The 14,425-nt window shown below is 43.5% G+C and overlaps 1 protein-coding gene across 4 annotated transcripts in view; it reads right to left on the bottom strand.

Moving 5' to 3' along the window:
* Positions 1 to 13,178, bottom strand: part of UBP1 (upstream binding protein 1) — a 35,102-nt gene extending 21,924 nt beyond the window's left edge. For 2 of the 4 annotated variants that reach the window (XM_059468850.1, XM_059468873.1), the window contains exons 1-2: positions 12,696 to 13,176; positions 3,567 to 3,718 (exon numbers count right to left, since the gene is read on the bottom strand). In XM_059468850.1, coding sequence (XP_059324833.1) covers positions 3,567 to 3,718; positions 12,696 to 12,808 — 265 coding nt within the window. In that variant the 5' untranslated portion in view covers positions 12,809 to 13,176. Of the gene's footprint in view, positions 1 to 3,566; positions 3,719 to 12,695 lie in introns of all 4 variants that reach the window. The other 2 variants (XM_059468857.1, XM_059468864.1) reach the window with 2 other exon arrangements.
* Positions 13,179 to 14,425: the final 1,247 nt, after the last annotated feature.

Here is a 14,425-nt window from a genome sequence, read left to right as displayed (position 1 = left end):
CCCTACATAAGACCTACATACACTTACTTTCTCTGTTCTTTCCTGGAGAACAGCCAGAGGAGCAAGGTGACACAGCTATGGACAGTAAGTGAATCCAGCGTGAACTAAATTCACACTGAACCTGTGGCAGCTTCATTCACAAAAATCCCAATTTTGGGATTCAATTCAATTGAATTGAATCCCAAAATTTGGATTTTTGTGAATGAATTGTTCAATTTGTTTTGTGAATGAATTGTTCCATTTTGGAAGGGACTTCTGGAGGTCATCTTTGGCAATTCCCCTGCTCAAGGCAAGGCCACCTACAGCCAAGTGCCCAGCACTAAGCCTGGCTGGTTCTGAGTGTCTCAAAGTTGATCATTGAGACCATACCTCGTAAGCTTCTTGGTACAGCTCTCATGGGAGAAACCAGCAAAAGCCTTACTGAAGGAAATCACTTGTAAACAATATCTACTACCCTCTCCTTGTCTACCAAGTCACCCAGTTCATCTCAGATGTTTATCAAGCTGGTCAAGCATGATACCCCCTTGGGAAATCTGTGCTGACTACTCCTGATGATCTTGAACTTTATGTACCAGGAAATGGTTACCAGGAAACACTGCTCCATCACCTTCCCAGGAAGCCTGTAGTTCGCTGGGTCTCCTTTCTGAAGATCAGAGCAACATTAGCTTTGATGTAGTCTCTAGCACCTCCCCTAGTCACCAAGATCATTCAAAGACTATTAATGGTGGCCTCAGTGACACAGGCCACTGCCTCAGCACTTGTGGGTGCTTCCTATCAGGACTGGTGAATTTATGTCTGTTAAGTTTGCTTAAGTATTTCCTGATGTTCTTCTTTCACCAAGGGTACATATTCCTTGCTTCAGACTTTCCCCTCATCTCTAAGGCCTGGGATTCCTAAAGACCAGTGATACCAGAAAAGACTGAGCCCAAGAAGGCATTCAGTACTTCAGCCTTTTCAGTGGCCCATGTCACCATGGCCAATGTCCTGTTCACCAGGGGGCCCACTTCAATTGTCTTCCTCTTGCTATTTATGTACTTACACAAGACCACCTTGCTTTGACATTCCTCACCAGATTCAGTTCCAGCTGGGCTTTGGCTTTTCTGATTGCACCCCTGCAGGCATGGACAGCATCTCTGTACTCCTCTCAGGTTACCAGTCCCTGCTTCCATGTTCTGTATGCCTATCTTTTGTATTTGAGTTCCCTTGCTTACCCATGCAAGCCTCCTGCCACTTTTGCCTGACTTACTGTTCACTGGGATTTGCTGCACTTGAGTTAGAAGGAGCTAATCCTTGAATGTTAACCAGCTATCTTGGGCCCCTCTTCCCTCTGGAGCTTTATCTCATGGAACTCTATTCTCCTGAAGTTCAAAGATGTGATCTTGGTCTTCTGCCTTGCTTCTTCCTCTCAGGATCATAAAGTCCACCATCTTGGCAAACAAGCCTGACTGACCTTGATACTCACAACCCCAATGAGCCTTTCCCTGTTTCATGAGGTATAGCAGAGCCATCCTCTACCACTTGGATCAGAAAGCTGTCAATCAGCACTTTCCAGTCATACCCTGCTGTGCTGTCCCTGCAGGAGACACCATATTCCTTGAGGTTCTCCTACAAGGACCATGGCCTGTGAATGTGAGGCTATTTCCAGCTCTTCAAAAAACATCTCATCTACTTGTTCATCCTGGTCAGGTGGCCTACAGCAGACACCACTATAATGTCATCCATATGACATAATCCATAAAATCCATCTATAATCCTTACCCATAAACTCTCAATTGGAAGATCACCTATCCCTAGGCAGAACCCCAAACATTCCAGCTGTTCTCTCACATAATGCTTAACCTCCCCTCCCTTATCCTCTTGCTCTGCCTTTCCTTAAGAGCTAATCTCCCCAGACTGTAACGTGGCACTTTGCAAGCCATCCCACCGTGTCACAGTGATCCCAAATCACGCAGATGTCTTAAATCCTCGTGCTTACTTCCCATGCTGCTTGCACTACTGCTGTGTGCGCACTTCAGAGGCACCTCACCATGCTGACTTGGAATCATGCTCTACAGGCACTCACTTGCTCATATCCAAATGCTGGAGATGACCCTGTTTAAGCCTCTTTTTGTTGATGCTGTGTTCCCTTTCATGCTCTGTGCTTATCAGCCAGGGCCATCACTCCCTCACAGTGCTGCTGTCAGTCACTCCCTCCCTCACTGTTCCCATTTCGAAGTCCTCTCTACCAGGTCAGCCACAAGCTGGCTAAGATACCTCCACTGCCCTTTCCAAGCTGGATCCCATCTCTCCCAAGCAGTTCTTTGCATTCACAGAACTCCAAGCTTTGCTGCACTGTGTAAACCAACCCAAAGAATGCTTCCCTTTCAAAAGCAATTCTCTTTCATACCACTTCTGCTGTTCCATATACATCTAGCTGAACAGCAGCCAACCCAAAACACAGTCCCACAACTCCAATATGCTTCCAATGGACCCATTTAACAGATTTCACAGTAAGAACTCTGCAAACCCCTGAACAACCAACCATCATCATTCCAAGATCTGAACTTTCAGTCAGCTACAGCTGAACATCTAATCATGTTAAATATACCATCACAGTCTATTGAGATTTAGAGTCAAAATCCACAAGACAAAGAAAGCTGAACTAGATAAAGGATGGGAGATTCTAGGGCTTTAGAGCCAGAGGAGGGGGAAGAAGAGCTGCAGCCATTGATATGATCCAAAACAAATGATAATTGATTTTAAGTTCAGAATACTAGCTGGCTAAACTTAGGACACCAATGTAATTCTCAATGGAAATCTTCTCAGAGGAAGATTTTATCATAAGGCAATGACTACATTCAGATTATTCTACCCAGCAGTCAGTGGTCTCTCTAAGACAAAAAAATCATCAATTTTCATGCAAATTAAAACCCAGAGAAAAAGGAAAAAACCCCATCCTGATTCACATAAAGTATTTATCCAGTTAATTTCTGGTAAATGTATACAAACTCCAAAGGTAACTGCACTTGTGATTGTGTTTAAACATAATACAGTTCTGGACAGACATGTCTAGCTAATTTGAGAGCAATTACAGTGGTTCCTTCAGGGAACCTCAGGGACTGACATTTTAACATTTATTATGATTTTTGAGGGCTGTTTGTCTGTACCTCATGCATATATCCAATTAACTTGTTCTTATCAATCAAATTTAAACAGAAATGCCAAATTAGTCACGAATTTTCAGCTATTACTGCCTGAAATTTGTCTCCTAAAAGGTCTGTTGGCTTGATTTTATTGGGGGATGAAGAGGGGCAACACACAACAGGAAAAAAAAAACCCAAACCAACAAAGGAAGAAAGAGCCCACTCCTACCAGAATCCAAAGGGAAAGTAACACCATACTATAGCTGTGAGCCTACAAATTGGACAAAACAAGACTACTAGCAAGGCATCTTTACAACCTCAATGTCTACAACCTCATTTCTGACATGCATTTATTCTGGATATAGACACACACATATCAAAACATGAAATACCACTCCAGTATCAGGCTTGCACCATAAGCTGCATTCACACACATATACCAACCTTGGTTCAAATATGTGAGAGTTTCATCATATAATTTGACTGCTGGAGATGTTGCAGCACACATAACATACTGGAAAGGTGGATGCTTGGTCTCATTTTCTTGTGGAAGGCTGGAATCTTCCTGTTTGAAAATAGGCAGCGCCAAAACATCACTGAAAAGAAAAAAAAAACAGACAACTTTGAGACTGTTGGCCCTGTTTTGATTGAAGTTAAAGAAAAAAAGTTATTTGTGACTTAAAAAACTCCACAGTGAAACACATATAGAATTTTGTTAGTCATTTTATTAGTAAAATCTATATGAGCAGGATCAAAAAGATTTTCCACCAAAAGTTTAGGCTAGGATACATAAACAATACCATGGGACTTAAGAAGACAAACAGTTATGTTGATCCTTTGAAAATCTAATCTTTGCTTCCTGTCTCCACTTAAAAAATTCTGTTCTTTCTTCAACTTTTAACCTGTCAACACAGCCAAGCTTGCCTAATAAACATGCAAATGAAAGCAAGGTTTTAATTTTCTGTTTGGAATAATGTATTTCCCAAAGTGAGTTACCTACACCGTGAAAGTATCTCTCTCCTCATTTAGTACCATTATGTCTAAGCTATTAATTCTGTTGGCATTCTCAAGCTTTTCTTAGGCTTTGGCACCCTGATTAGCTCAAAAATGATTAAGCAGCAGACTCACAAAACATAAGCTATGAAAAGTTTATGCCAGGATTCGCTTCACTTATCTATGATGCATAAGCACCAGAAAATCTTTGGAAATGCTACGTTTCTAGAGAATAAAGAGCAATCCATGTTGTCCACAAGCTGTGGTAAGAGAGACAGCTTCACCACAACCAGCAAACACATCTTCTGCTTTCTACAGAAATTAATAATCTGTATTAGTAATAATCTTGCTTGTATTCAGAAATCCTGCATAAATTAGATTTTTAGGAGCTTTTCTTGTACTGAATTTTTGTTCATGATGACATCATCTGCATATCCATGCAACTTTCCTTAAAAAGGTTTCAAATGTGAATTAAGATCTCACACCACCTCACCTGTTAATTTAGTTTTTAACCAACATGTATCTTGTTTCTATCTCTTGCATTGATCTCAAAGATGGATTTGATATATTTTGTAAAACAGTTATGAATGCCTGTATTGCACAACTATTTGTTAGTTGTACACTAAAATTTTTGAAGTAAAACTGTTTTTTAACTGTTCTTCATTTCTGCAAGAGTGTGCTTTATTTAAAGAAAAGTCTATTAATTGCTAATGAATTCCAGCTCATATCTGAAGAATCAAGAAAGCATATCATCATAAATTCAAAAAATGAAATGACAGCCAATATTTTCATGTTGCATAGGCTTAGAATGTAAGACTTGGTCTGCTTAAGTCTTAGATATGCAGAGTGCAGGGGCACCCCAACTTTTTTTCAGGGCAAGTGCCACATTCCACTAGGGTTGTTACTCACTGCGCTACTTGGAAAACGTTATATTGACAAGCAAATATTTATGAAGGGTGAAAAAGTCTAAGAAATTTGTCTATGCCTTTAAGAGACTGTACTGTGAATCCTCAAAAAAGAGACCAAAAAAAGACACCCATACAGATTCCCTTTCACTAGGAAGAAACCACAGGAGATGCTACAAAGACTGATGACAGCAAGACAAGGCAGTACACTGCCCAAAAAACTGAACCATGTCCTAGCTACTTCTGATGCCACCTCCTCAATCTGTAGCCCAGAGAAGAATTAAGCTACAAATGAAGATGTGAAATAACCACTTCAGAGAGTGGACACCCTTAAAAGAGTTTTCTCATACAGAGACAAGAATCGGTGAGTAAGGCAGCAAAATCCACAGATGGGTGAGCGCTCCTTGAGGATGACTCAGAAGAAACTGAAGGAAGGAGCTGCTTCAAGCCCCGACGTCATCAGGAGGGCGGCAGGAGCAGCCCAGCACAAGAGGGAGTGCTGTGACAGTGACAAGCAGAGGGAAGCAAGTGTGCTCTCAGGACAGGACTGCTGCACCAGGAACCCACGCTCACCACACACTTCAGCACCCAAAACACAAGTGCCATTATGAGGAGGAACTTTAAAATGGCAACAACACGGAAACAAGGGCAATGTTTAAAATACACACACGAGTCAAAGTGCAACAACCAGGGCATGAGAAGTATCTCATCAAATAAATTACTTGTAATTCTTGAGTAAGTTCTGCAGCACTTGCCTTCACATAACACACATGATTAAAGAGAAATCTTTTGTGTATTTGTGAAAAATATCTTTAAGGTCTTGATTTTCCACTCACAATTTGAAGTTTATAATGTAGCTGGTCTGGCTTAAGAAAGTGTGTTGTGGGGTTGATGAATTAGCTAAGAGACTTTGCATTGGAAGCCTACAAATACACCAATTTAGGCAGCTTTAAACCAGCTTTTGCTAATACTTCCAAAGCATAATGACTAACTGCCACTGCAGAAGAAGAAGGAAAAATAAAGACATCCAGCTCGACAAGCCTACAATTTAGCTGTAAAGAGAGCACACTGTTCATTCTTAAATGCCACCATTCTAAAAAATACTCCATAAGACAGCACAAGACAATTTTTTCCTGTAAAACTCTTCTGAGTACTAATACATTCCAAAGGAAAACACAAGGCAATGCAATGTAAACTCCTTCCTAGACCATCTTTAAATAAATACCATTTAAAAAATATTTTGATTCATTCACTTGCAAACAATGAAATATTGGTGTTTTTTGCATTTCAACATATACTCTTTCCCCATCTAAAAACAGACTAAAGCTGCAATTAAAACAGTCAATAAGGTATTTCAAAATAAGACCTGAAGGATCAGTTTAAGGATCAGGGACTACCTAAATTTCACAGCAACAAACATTTTCTACAAATAAAAATTCATTGCAGCACAGGTGAAGAAAAGAGGCAAAGACTGCTTACAATGGGAAACAGAACAGGAAACAGAAACTTAATATTTTTAATATTAAAAGCTAAAGATGAAAAACTGCATATAATATATGCTATTGCATCAATCACATTACCAGAAACTATGGAGATGCTAAATCAGTCTTTTTACCACCTCTAATCTTAGACTGATTCTATTTTAACACCCAACAATGACAAAAACCAAACCCATAAAGAAATCCCACAAACAAACACAATACAGAGAACAGATCAACCTTGTCAGCTCCAGCCTTTTTCCTCTCAGACCCCCACTACAATTTCTGCATTTATAATGAGCCAATGTCCCAGCAGAACAAATCATCTGCCCACAGTCAAGCCCTGGCAGCCTCCATGCCTACATACACATATGTAAGCATCCTTCAGTCATTTTCTTACTCACCTGGTGAAATCTTGGTTTTGTTAGGCCAGTAGAGATGAGAGACAGGGACTTGTAGTGCCAGCTTTGCTTAAGATATTTCACACAGCAAAGAACCTAAACTTGAAGATCTTACCTAAATTGAAGTGTCCACTGGCAGAGCAGCCTACATGGAGGAAAAGCCAAGTGCTCCAAAATAGCTACTGCTGAAATTATTTCAGACTACAGGAGAACAGAGAGCTTGAAGAGACTAATTCTGTTCCTTTTTTGCCATTATTAACTTTTGATCTTGTGAAGTAAAGATTCATTTACTTCACTCGTCTCATTTAAGTGAACTCTAGAACTACAAGGAAGCTGATGTATGGGTGAGTAGTAACCTTTGGAAGAACAAGTAGCATCTTTTGTTATATTTTCTAATATAATTTGAGAAAGTCCATTTAGCAGGATTTACTCTCCTGATGGAAGGAACTCCAAGACCAAGTTTTTGAAACTATTAGCTCTAGTAAGAAAAGTCTTATCTCAGTTCCTCAGCATGTGTTATCTAAAGCATTCAAATGAAAGGCAGCTATAGGGAGGAGGAAAATTTACCCAGAGAACAACCCAACAGAAAGTCTTCATTACATCCCAAATGCAGGCAGCAAACCTACCCTCCAACACAAGTTATGCTCAACACTACTTATGCTACAGAGGTGCAGTGATGTTACCACTTGAACTAAAGCATCCAGTGGGATCCAGCACATGTGAGAAGCTGTCCTAAGTCATGTACCCTAGATAAACATAGTACAAAAAACCAAGAAAAATGTAATTTATCCCCCCCATGCTTGTGAAATGTGTTTGTAAGCCTTCAAAATCACCTTCCTTAAAAATTTAAAACCTTCTTTCCACACATTGTCCAAAGCATTTTAAAAAAAGCCTAACACACACATACAAAAAAACCCCTCCCTAATAATAATAATAGGGTCAAAAAATAAATGAAGAACTTCCTGTCCTTACAAGAACGGGAACTACTCTGTCAACAAAATTCAAACCGATGTTCCATCAATCATCTGCTTATCTATCTTCTGGATTGTATGTATACATTTGGGTGTGAGTACTAAAGCATCCCAAGGCCTTTTGAACAGGTCTTTTGAAACTTTAAAGCATGTTTTTTACGAGGACAAATACCTTTAGGAAAAAATTTTCTCAAGCAGTCTTTGAATTAAGAGTTATGATCTCAAGGCCAAGCTCTGAACTGTTCAGAGGTATGAGCAAGACATAGGAAAATGTAAGGCAATGGGAGACCTGGTACTTCCTAAAAAGCAAGTTTGATGGGGGGAAGGACCCCTGGAATTAATTTCTGGGAAAAAACCTTCTCTGCAGCAGCTGTCCGAGAAATCCTACACAGGAGAAACAGGTGCAAATGTCATGCTGTTCCTGGGAATCCCACAGACCATCCCACAGAAACTCAGATGGAGAAAGGCTTCAATTTAAGGGCAGTCTGGCACAAAATACAAGAAACCACCAATCAAAGAAAGAAGAAAATGCCAACATCACGTGTCCTTCCTACCAAGGAAAAGAAGTAAGAACGTTCACCATAACAAATCCACTCCTCCAACACAGGGAGGTCAGGCAGCTGCTCTCACTTGCAGCAGGCTCCCGTACAGATGGCTCCTACATGGAGAAGAGCACACGAAGGCAGACCTGCTGCCCTGCTCTCAATCTGCTATGTACACCCAACATCAGAGGTGACAGAGGAACAGAGAAGGCAGTTCTGCACTTTGAAGTCTTTTCCTTAAAAATTAAACTGCCCCCTGACTTTTTGTAACGTATTCACACATTCAACTTGGAAGAAAACAACAACAAAAAAACTCAAACCCAGGCCAATGTCAACGATCTAGAACACGAGGTTTATCTTTCAACGTGTTTTATCTGTGGTAACAGAACAAGGAAGCTTAGATTTATGGACACACTTTTCCCTCAAATGCCTATTTCCTCACAGGTATTTACTTACTTGTGTGCTTGCACAAAGAATTGAGCTCCAATTCCAATCAGTACCCGACATTTTATTTTAGAGTCTATATGTGAGTGAATTTTTTTTTCTACAGTGCAATGCATAAAAAAATAGAACAGACCACTAAAAGAGAAGCTTTATAATGTATTCTGCAGAAAATACTTCGTACATCTAAGTAGAAAAGAAAAACAAATCAGGACAGCATCAGCAAAGATTCCTCTTTCAAAAATCCAATATAAGCAGCAGTAGAGTCTCAAAAGAGTGGAAGACATTAGGGGAAACATAAACAGCAATTTGCCTGTCATAATGTAACAGCAGCCAAAACCAGGGCCTGAATAAGAACTCTTTTTTGGTTTTGCCCAGCAATTATTTAGTTAAGGCAGTAACTGTCACAACCCAATCATGTTTATCAGAAGCCAAAAAGGCTGCCAGGGACCCAAAAGCTGTTAGAAGAGAACACCCTCCCTTTCTCCTCCTGAAAAGAGAGCTTCAATTTGTCAGACAACATTTCCTGATGGACCATCTCAGAGTTCCTTCAGCCTGAACTGTGCTGGAGAGCTTGGTACACAAAGCGCCCTCACCAGCCAAGGCTCTCCACAGCACAGCGAGGAGACGAGTAAAGACTGCATCAGGCTTTCCCTCTCCTCAACCAAGGCAGCACTCAGCTGCATTCTCCAAAGACAATGAAGTGTTTGGGAGATGCAGCACAGGCAAACTGACTTGATTCTCCAAAAATGGAGGATTGCCTGCATGTATTTTCATACAGTCTTTTGTACCAAAAGACTATTTTGTACTCTTGAAATAATTTTCAAGTTCTCCATGAGAGGGTTGAATTGTACCACTACAAACACCATTGGAATTGCAAACATTTAAATAAATCCATATACTAAGCTTTCAAATCACACATAAAAATTTAGTCCTTAAGGTATTTTTCTGTCTATTAATGCTCAATTAACCCAATGTATAGGGATTTAATAATCAAATAATTCACTGATAAAAAATGGAATTCTGGTAGGAAGATGACATGCAGTTCTTTGAAACTTAACTTTAAACAGCCTCCATTTTTTTATAGTTCATAGCAACCATGAGTGATCCTCAAACATACACAACTGCTTCTGTGTTACAACGGATATTATGAAGGATTCAAAAGAAAACATGATAGGTGCCATTATCAACAGAAACAAACATTAACTTCCTTAAATTAACTCAAAACTCAGTATCACTGAAGGGTACAATGTTTTCATATGGGTTTTGGTGCAGGTGTTGACACATCTGACAACTGTTACAATAAATTTAATTTAATTTGTGATTATAGGTAGTTTCTTTTTGCATGAGAAGGTGCTACCAGAAAAAAAAATGGGTATTGAGACTTGAGAAAGAAATTTCAGAAAGTATCTAAAACTAAAACTGTGAATCTGAAGGGAAATTCAGGAGGCACTTAGCTGCCTTCCAACAAAAGTCCTATAATGGACTGATGATCAATGAACATGTGCAACTTTTCCAGGAAGAATAAACACAGGAGTAATGCCATAAATTCTATCTAAGGGCTCTGACTTACCATCAACTCCAGGAAGTATCAATTCCTTTATATATAACCCCAACAGTTAAAGAGATTACATGCAGATCTAAGAAAATCAAGGGGGCATATACCTTGGGGAGTTCACTGAGAACTCTCCTCTAGGCAATATTTTTCTTCTTCTGCTTTGTTAGAAAGTGACAAGTAATTAACTTCCAGTGGCACAATGAACAGTGACAGAGCAGTGTCCTTCCTGTTCATGCTTTGCCACTTCTTTTGGTTTTCCCCTCTCACATCACTTGACAGGCCATAATTTCTCTGAAGTAGAAATCTAACCAATACATAGAATAACTTACTTACCTTGTGCTGAGAATCTGAATCCAACAAACACTGATGGCAATTAGGTGACCTCTTGAACTACAGGGTCTGTGACTGTAGCTACAAATACTACTACTATTCTGTATGTTTTCCAAAAATACTCTGCAGAGAAAGTGCAGAACAAGATTCAAGACTAATATAGAGCTTGGCTTATAAAATATTACTTTTTAAGTGCTGTTTTTAATGGTTACAACTCCTTCTGTGATAATTCAAAATGTCCTAATAGGCAGGTATATGTAACAAAAAGCCAGCCACCATAACAGGATGATATGACCAGAAAAAAAAATCTATCCCACAACAATAAGATAATTCTTACAATTCCTAGAAACTGAAGTAGGTGCATTACTGGGATGAGAAATGAAGTTAGGAATACACAGGAAAATATAGTAAAACCTAACAGTCAAAATGCAGAACTTTTAATCATAAGAGATCCTAGAAAGAACTGGATCAAGATAGAGAAGAGCAGCTCTTGAACATGAGCACATTCATTTTCCATTGATATCTGCACTTAGAACCCACCCAGGCAACAACCACACAGCTGCCCAAAAAAACTGGCACACCACTTCATGGGATGAATGACTGAAGGCAAAGACAGAAACAGGACAGAAGTGGGATAAAATCCAGACAAGCTGAATATAAAACCAGGAATATTCTCATCAAGAGAAATGAATCACTTCGTTCTCTGAACTGGCAAGTTCTCAACGTTACTTTTAATTTAAAAAAACCCCGAAACAAAACAACAAAAAACAAACCAACCAACCAACACACAATCCAAACCCCACACAGAACAAAACCCCCATCAAATACATGTCCCACCATAAATCCACCGAACTCACAATACCAAACACTATCAAAGTGTCCTCATTTCTCTCCAGCAGAAGTCCTTTTCTGTAACTTCCAGCAAAGACACTGCACTTCCAAACGTTTTACCTGGGAAGTCGTGCCTTAAAGCATACATAATAGATGAAGCTTGTGGTCACCTGCAAGCTCCAGTTTCCCTTGAGAGAGAACGTGCCTTTATACAGGCTAGGCCATCAAAACTATCAAATGCAAGTGTTTTACTTCTCCAGACAAAATCCTTTAACACCGACAAACCCTGTCGAAAACCTTGGACTTAAAATGTCTGTCGTTGCCTCCAAAACAGTTTCTCTTTTTCACACTAAGTCGTCACTCAGGAATCCACACATTCTGCCCATGAGCAAGATAAAATTTACTCATACAAGTACAGTTTTAACTTAGTTTCGAGAAGGTACACCCAAACGCTACTTAAACACTAACTCTGTAAAAGCTGGAAAACAATCAAAAGGTAAGGAAACCGCCAAGTTGACTACGAACAGAGACCTACACGGCAAGGAAAAAAAACCCCATCATTAAAGACACACTACATAGAAAACACCCCATCACTACACAGAAATACAGAGTAAGTATTGAATAAAGTACAACCACTCTATTAACGACAACGTTTACCTGCTCGAGAAATAACATTTTTAAACCTGGCAGGAAACACCTATTGTTTATCACGACAGAACTACATTTGCCGAGGGTAAGACGACCATAGTTTGGAAGGCAGAGTCCGGTTACACCCCGAAGAGACAGCGAAATATCAGTTTTAGGGCAGGGATCTGGCATATAAAGGCAGCAGCGCCCCGGCGCAGGCGGCTGCCCGCCCTTCCCGAGCGGCCACCTGCCAGTACGGCAGGGCACGGCGGGAGCCCCTCCGGCACGGGCCCGCGCCTCGGGAAAAGCATAAGGAGTTAAAAAAAAAAAATAAAAAAGAAAGAAAAAAGGTGGGGGGAAAGGAGAAACTCCGGCTCCTTCCCGCGCAGCCTCAGCCTGCCCACGGCACGGGCAGGGCAGCGCGGCCCGAGGAGGCCGGCGGGGACGCGACGCCCGGCGGCAGTGATGGGATGGGATGCGCTGCGGGCCGAGTTACCTCATGCTGTAGGCACCGGCTCCCAGCTCCTGCCCGATGCCCGAGAGGCTGGCGTCGAAGTCGTGCACCAGCCCGGACTCGATCACTTCATCCATCTTCAGCACCCACGCCATGTTCCGCCGGCCCCGCCGCGCTCCCGCCGCGGGAGGAGCCGGACGGGGCGGAGCCGCTCGCACCGGGGCCGCCGGGGAGGCGGTGCCGGGAGGGCGAGGGGGCTGGAGGAGACGGGGGGAGAGCGGGGAAAAAGCACGTGCGGGCGGGGGGACGGGGGCGGCTCCGCGCTCAGCCCCGGGGGGGCCCTTTCCTCGCAGCGCGACCAGGGCGCGGGGTCGCTCTCAGCATCCTGCGCCCGCCCGGCCGCCGCGGGGCGCTGGGGACCGGGCGGCCGCCGCCTCCTCCTCCTCCGACCGGACACTGCCCAGCGCCGCCGCTTCTGCCGCCGCCCGAGCTCCGACCCAACCCAGCGGCGCCTCCCGCCGCATCATTCGCAGGGGGGGAGGCTGCGGCGGCAGCAGCAGCAGCACCGCGGGCGCCCGCCGGGGAGGAGCCGCCGCCGCCGGAGGTCACGGCCGCCCCGGGGGCCCGCGCCCGCCGCTCCGGCGCGTCCCGCAGCGCCGCCGCCGCCGCTGCTCACGACAACATGGCGGCGGCTTCCACCCCCGAGCGTCTGCCGGGGCGGTGCCTGGCCGCCATCGGCGCCGCCGATTGGTTGGGCCCCGCCGGCAGGGCCAATCAGGGAGAGGCGCGGAGGGGTGAGGGGGAAGCCCGGCCAATGAGGAGGCACTTCCTCACGCCAGGTGACGTCAGCGTGACGGGCGCGAGCCGTGCCTGCGCCCCGCCCCGGGCCCGCGGCATGGCGGGAGCGCGCCCCGGAAGCGGCGGCGGACGCAGGGGCGGGAGCGGGAAGGGGCGGTGGCGCCCGGGCCTGCCCCCAATGGCCGCTGCCAGGCGGACCCCGACCGCTCCCCAGCGACCTCCGGGGCCGTGGGTCCCGCTCTCCGCCCCGAATGGCCGCTGCCGGCCGCGCCCCGACCGCTCCCAGTGACCTCAGGGGCCGTGACTGCCCTGAGCAGCCGGGCTCGGTGCGAGGTGTCCCTTCCCATGGCTGCGGGGATAAGCGTTGAGGCCCAACCCAAAGCGTTGCATGGTTGCTTTTTCCAGAGAACACCGAGGAGCCTTCCTGGGAAAACAGCCAAACCCCACAGAATCACTGAATATTCCCACAAGGGTCAGGTTGGAAGGCACCATGCTGGGTCATCGGATCCAACCTCCCTGCTCAGGCATGGACACCCTGGAGCACATGGCACAGGATTGCATCCAGATGGTTCCTGGATATCCCCAGTGAGGAGACTTCCACAACCTCAGTGGGCAATCTGTTCCAGTGCTCGGTCACACACACAATAAAAAAGTTATTTCTCATATTTAGGTGGAAGTTCCTGTGCATCCATTTCTGCCCATTGCCTTTCTCCTCCTTTTACTTGGCACCACCAAGAGCCTGGCTCTGTCCTCTTGACACCCTCCCTTCAGATAGTAATAGACACTGATTAGGGCCCCTCTACTCTCAAAAAAAATCTCTTCATATTTAACTATTCAGACAATACTTACATAATTTTAGGATTTCATTACTACTATTAATTTCATGAAAGTGTTATGTCTGGAGAACAAACTATTAAGACAGAACACTATTAAGACTGTAAAATATATTTTGATCCTATAGTAACATGCTTTAA

Source organism: Ammospiza nelsoni, chromosome 1, assembly GCF_027579445.1.
Source record: "Ammospiza nelsoni isolate bAmmNel1 chromosome 1, bAmmNel1.pri, whole genome shotgun sequence".
Taxonomy (NCBI): domain Eukaryota; kingdom Metazoa; phylum Chordata; class Aves; order Passeriformes; family Passerellidae; genus Ammospiza; species Ammospiza nelsoni.
The sequence above is the reverse complement of the archived record's forward strand: the minus strand, read 5'-3'. Positions and strand labels throughout refer to the sequence as shown.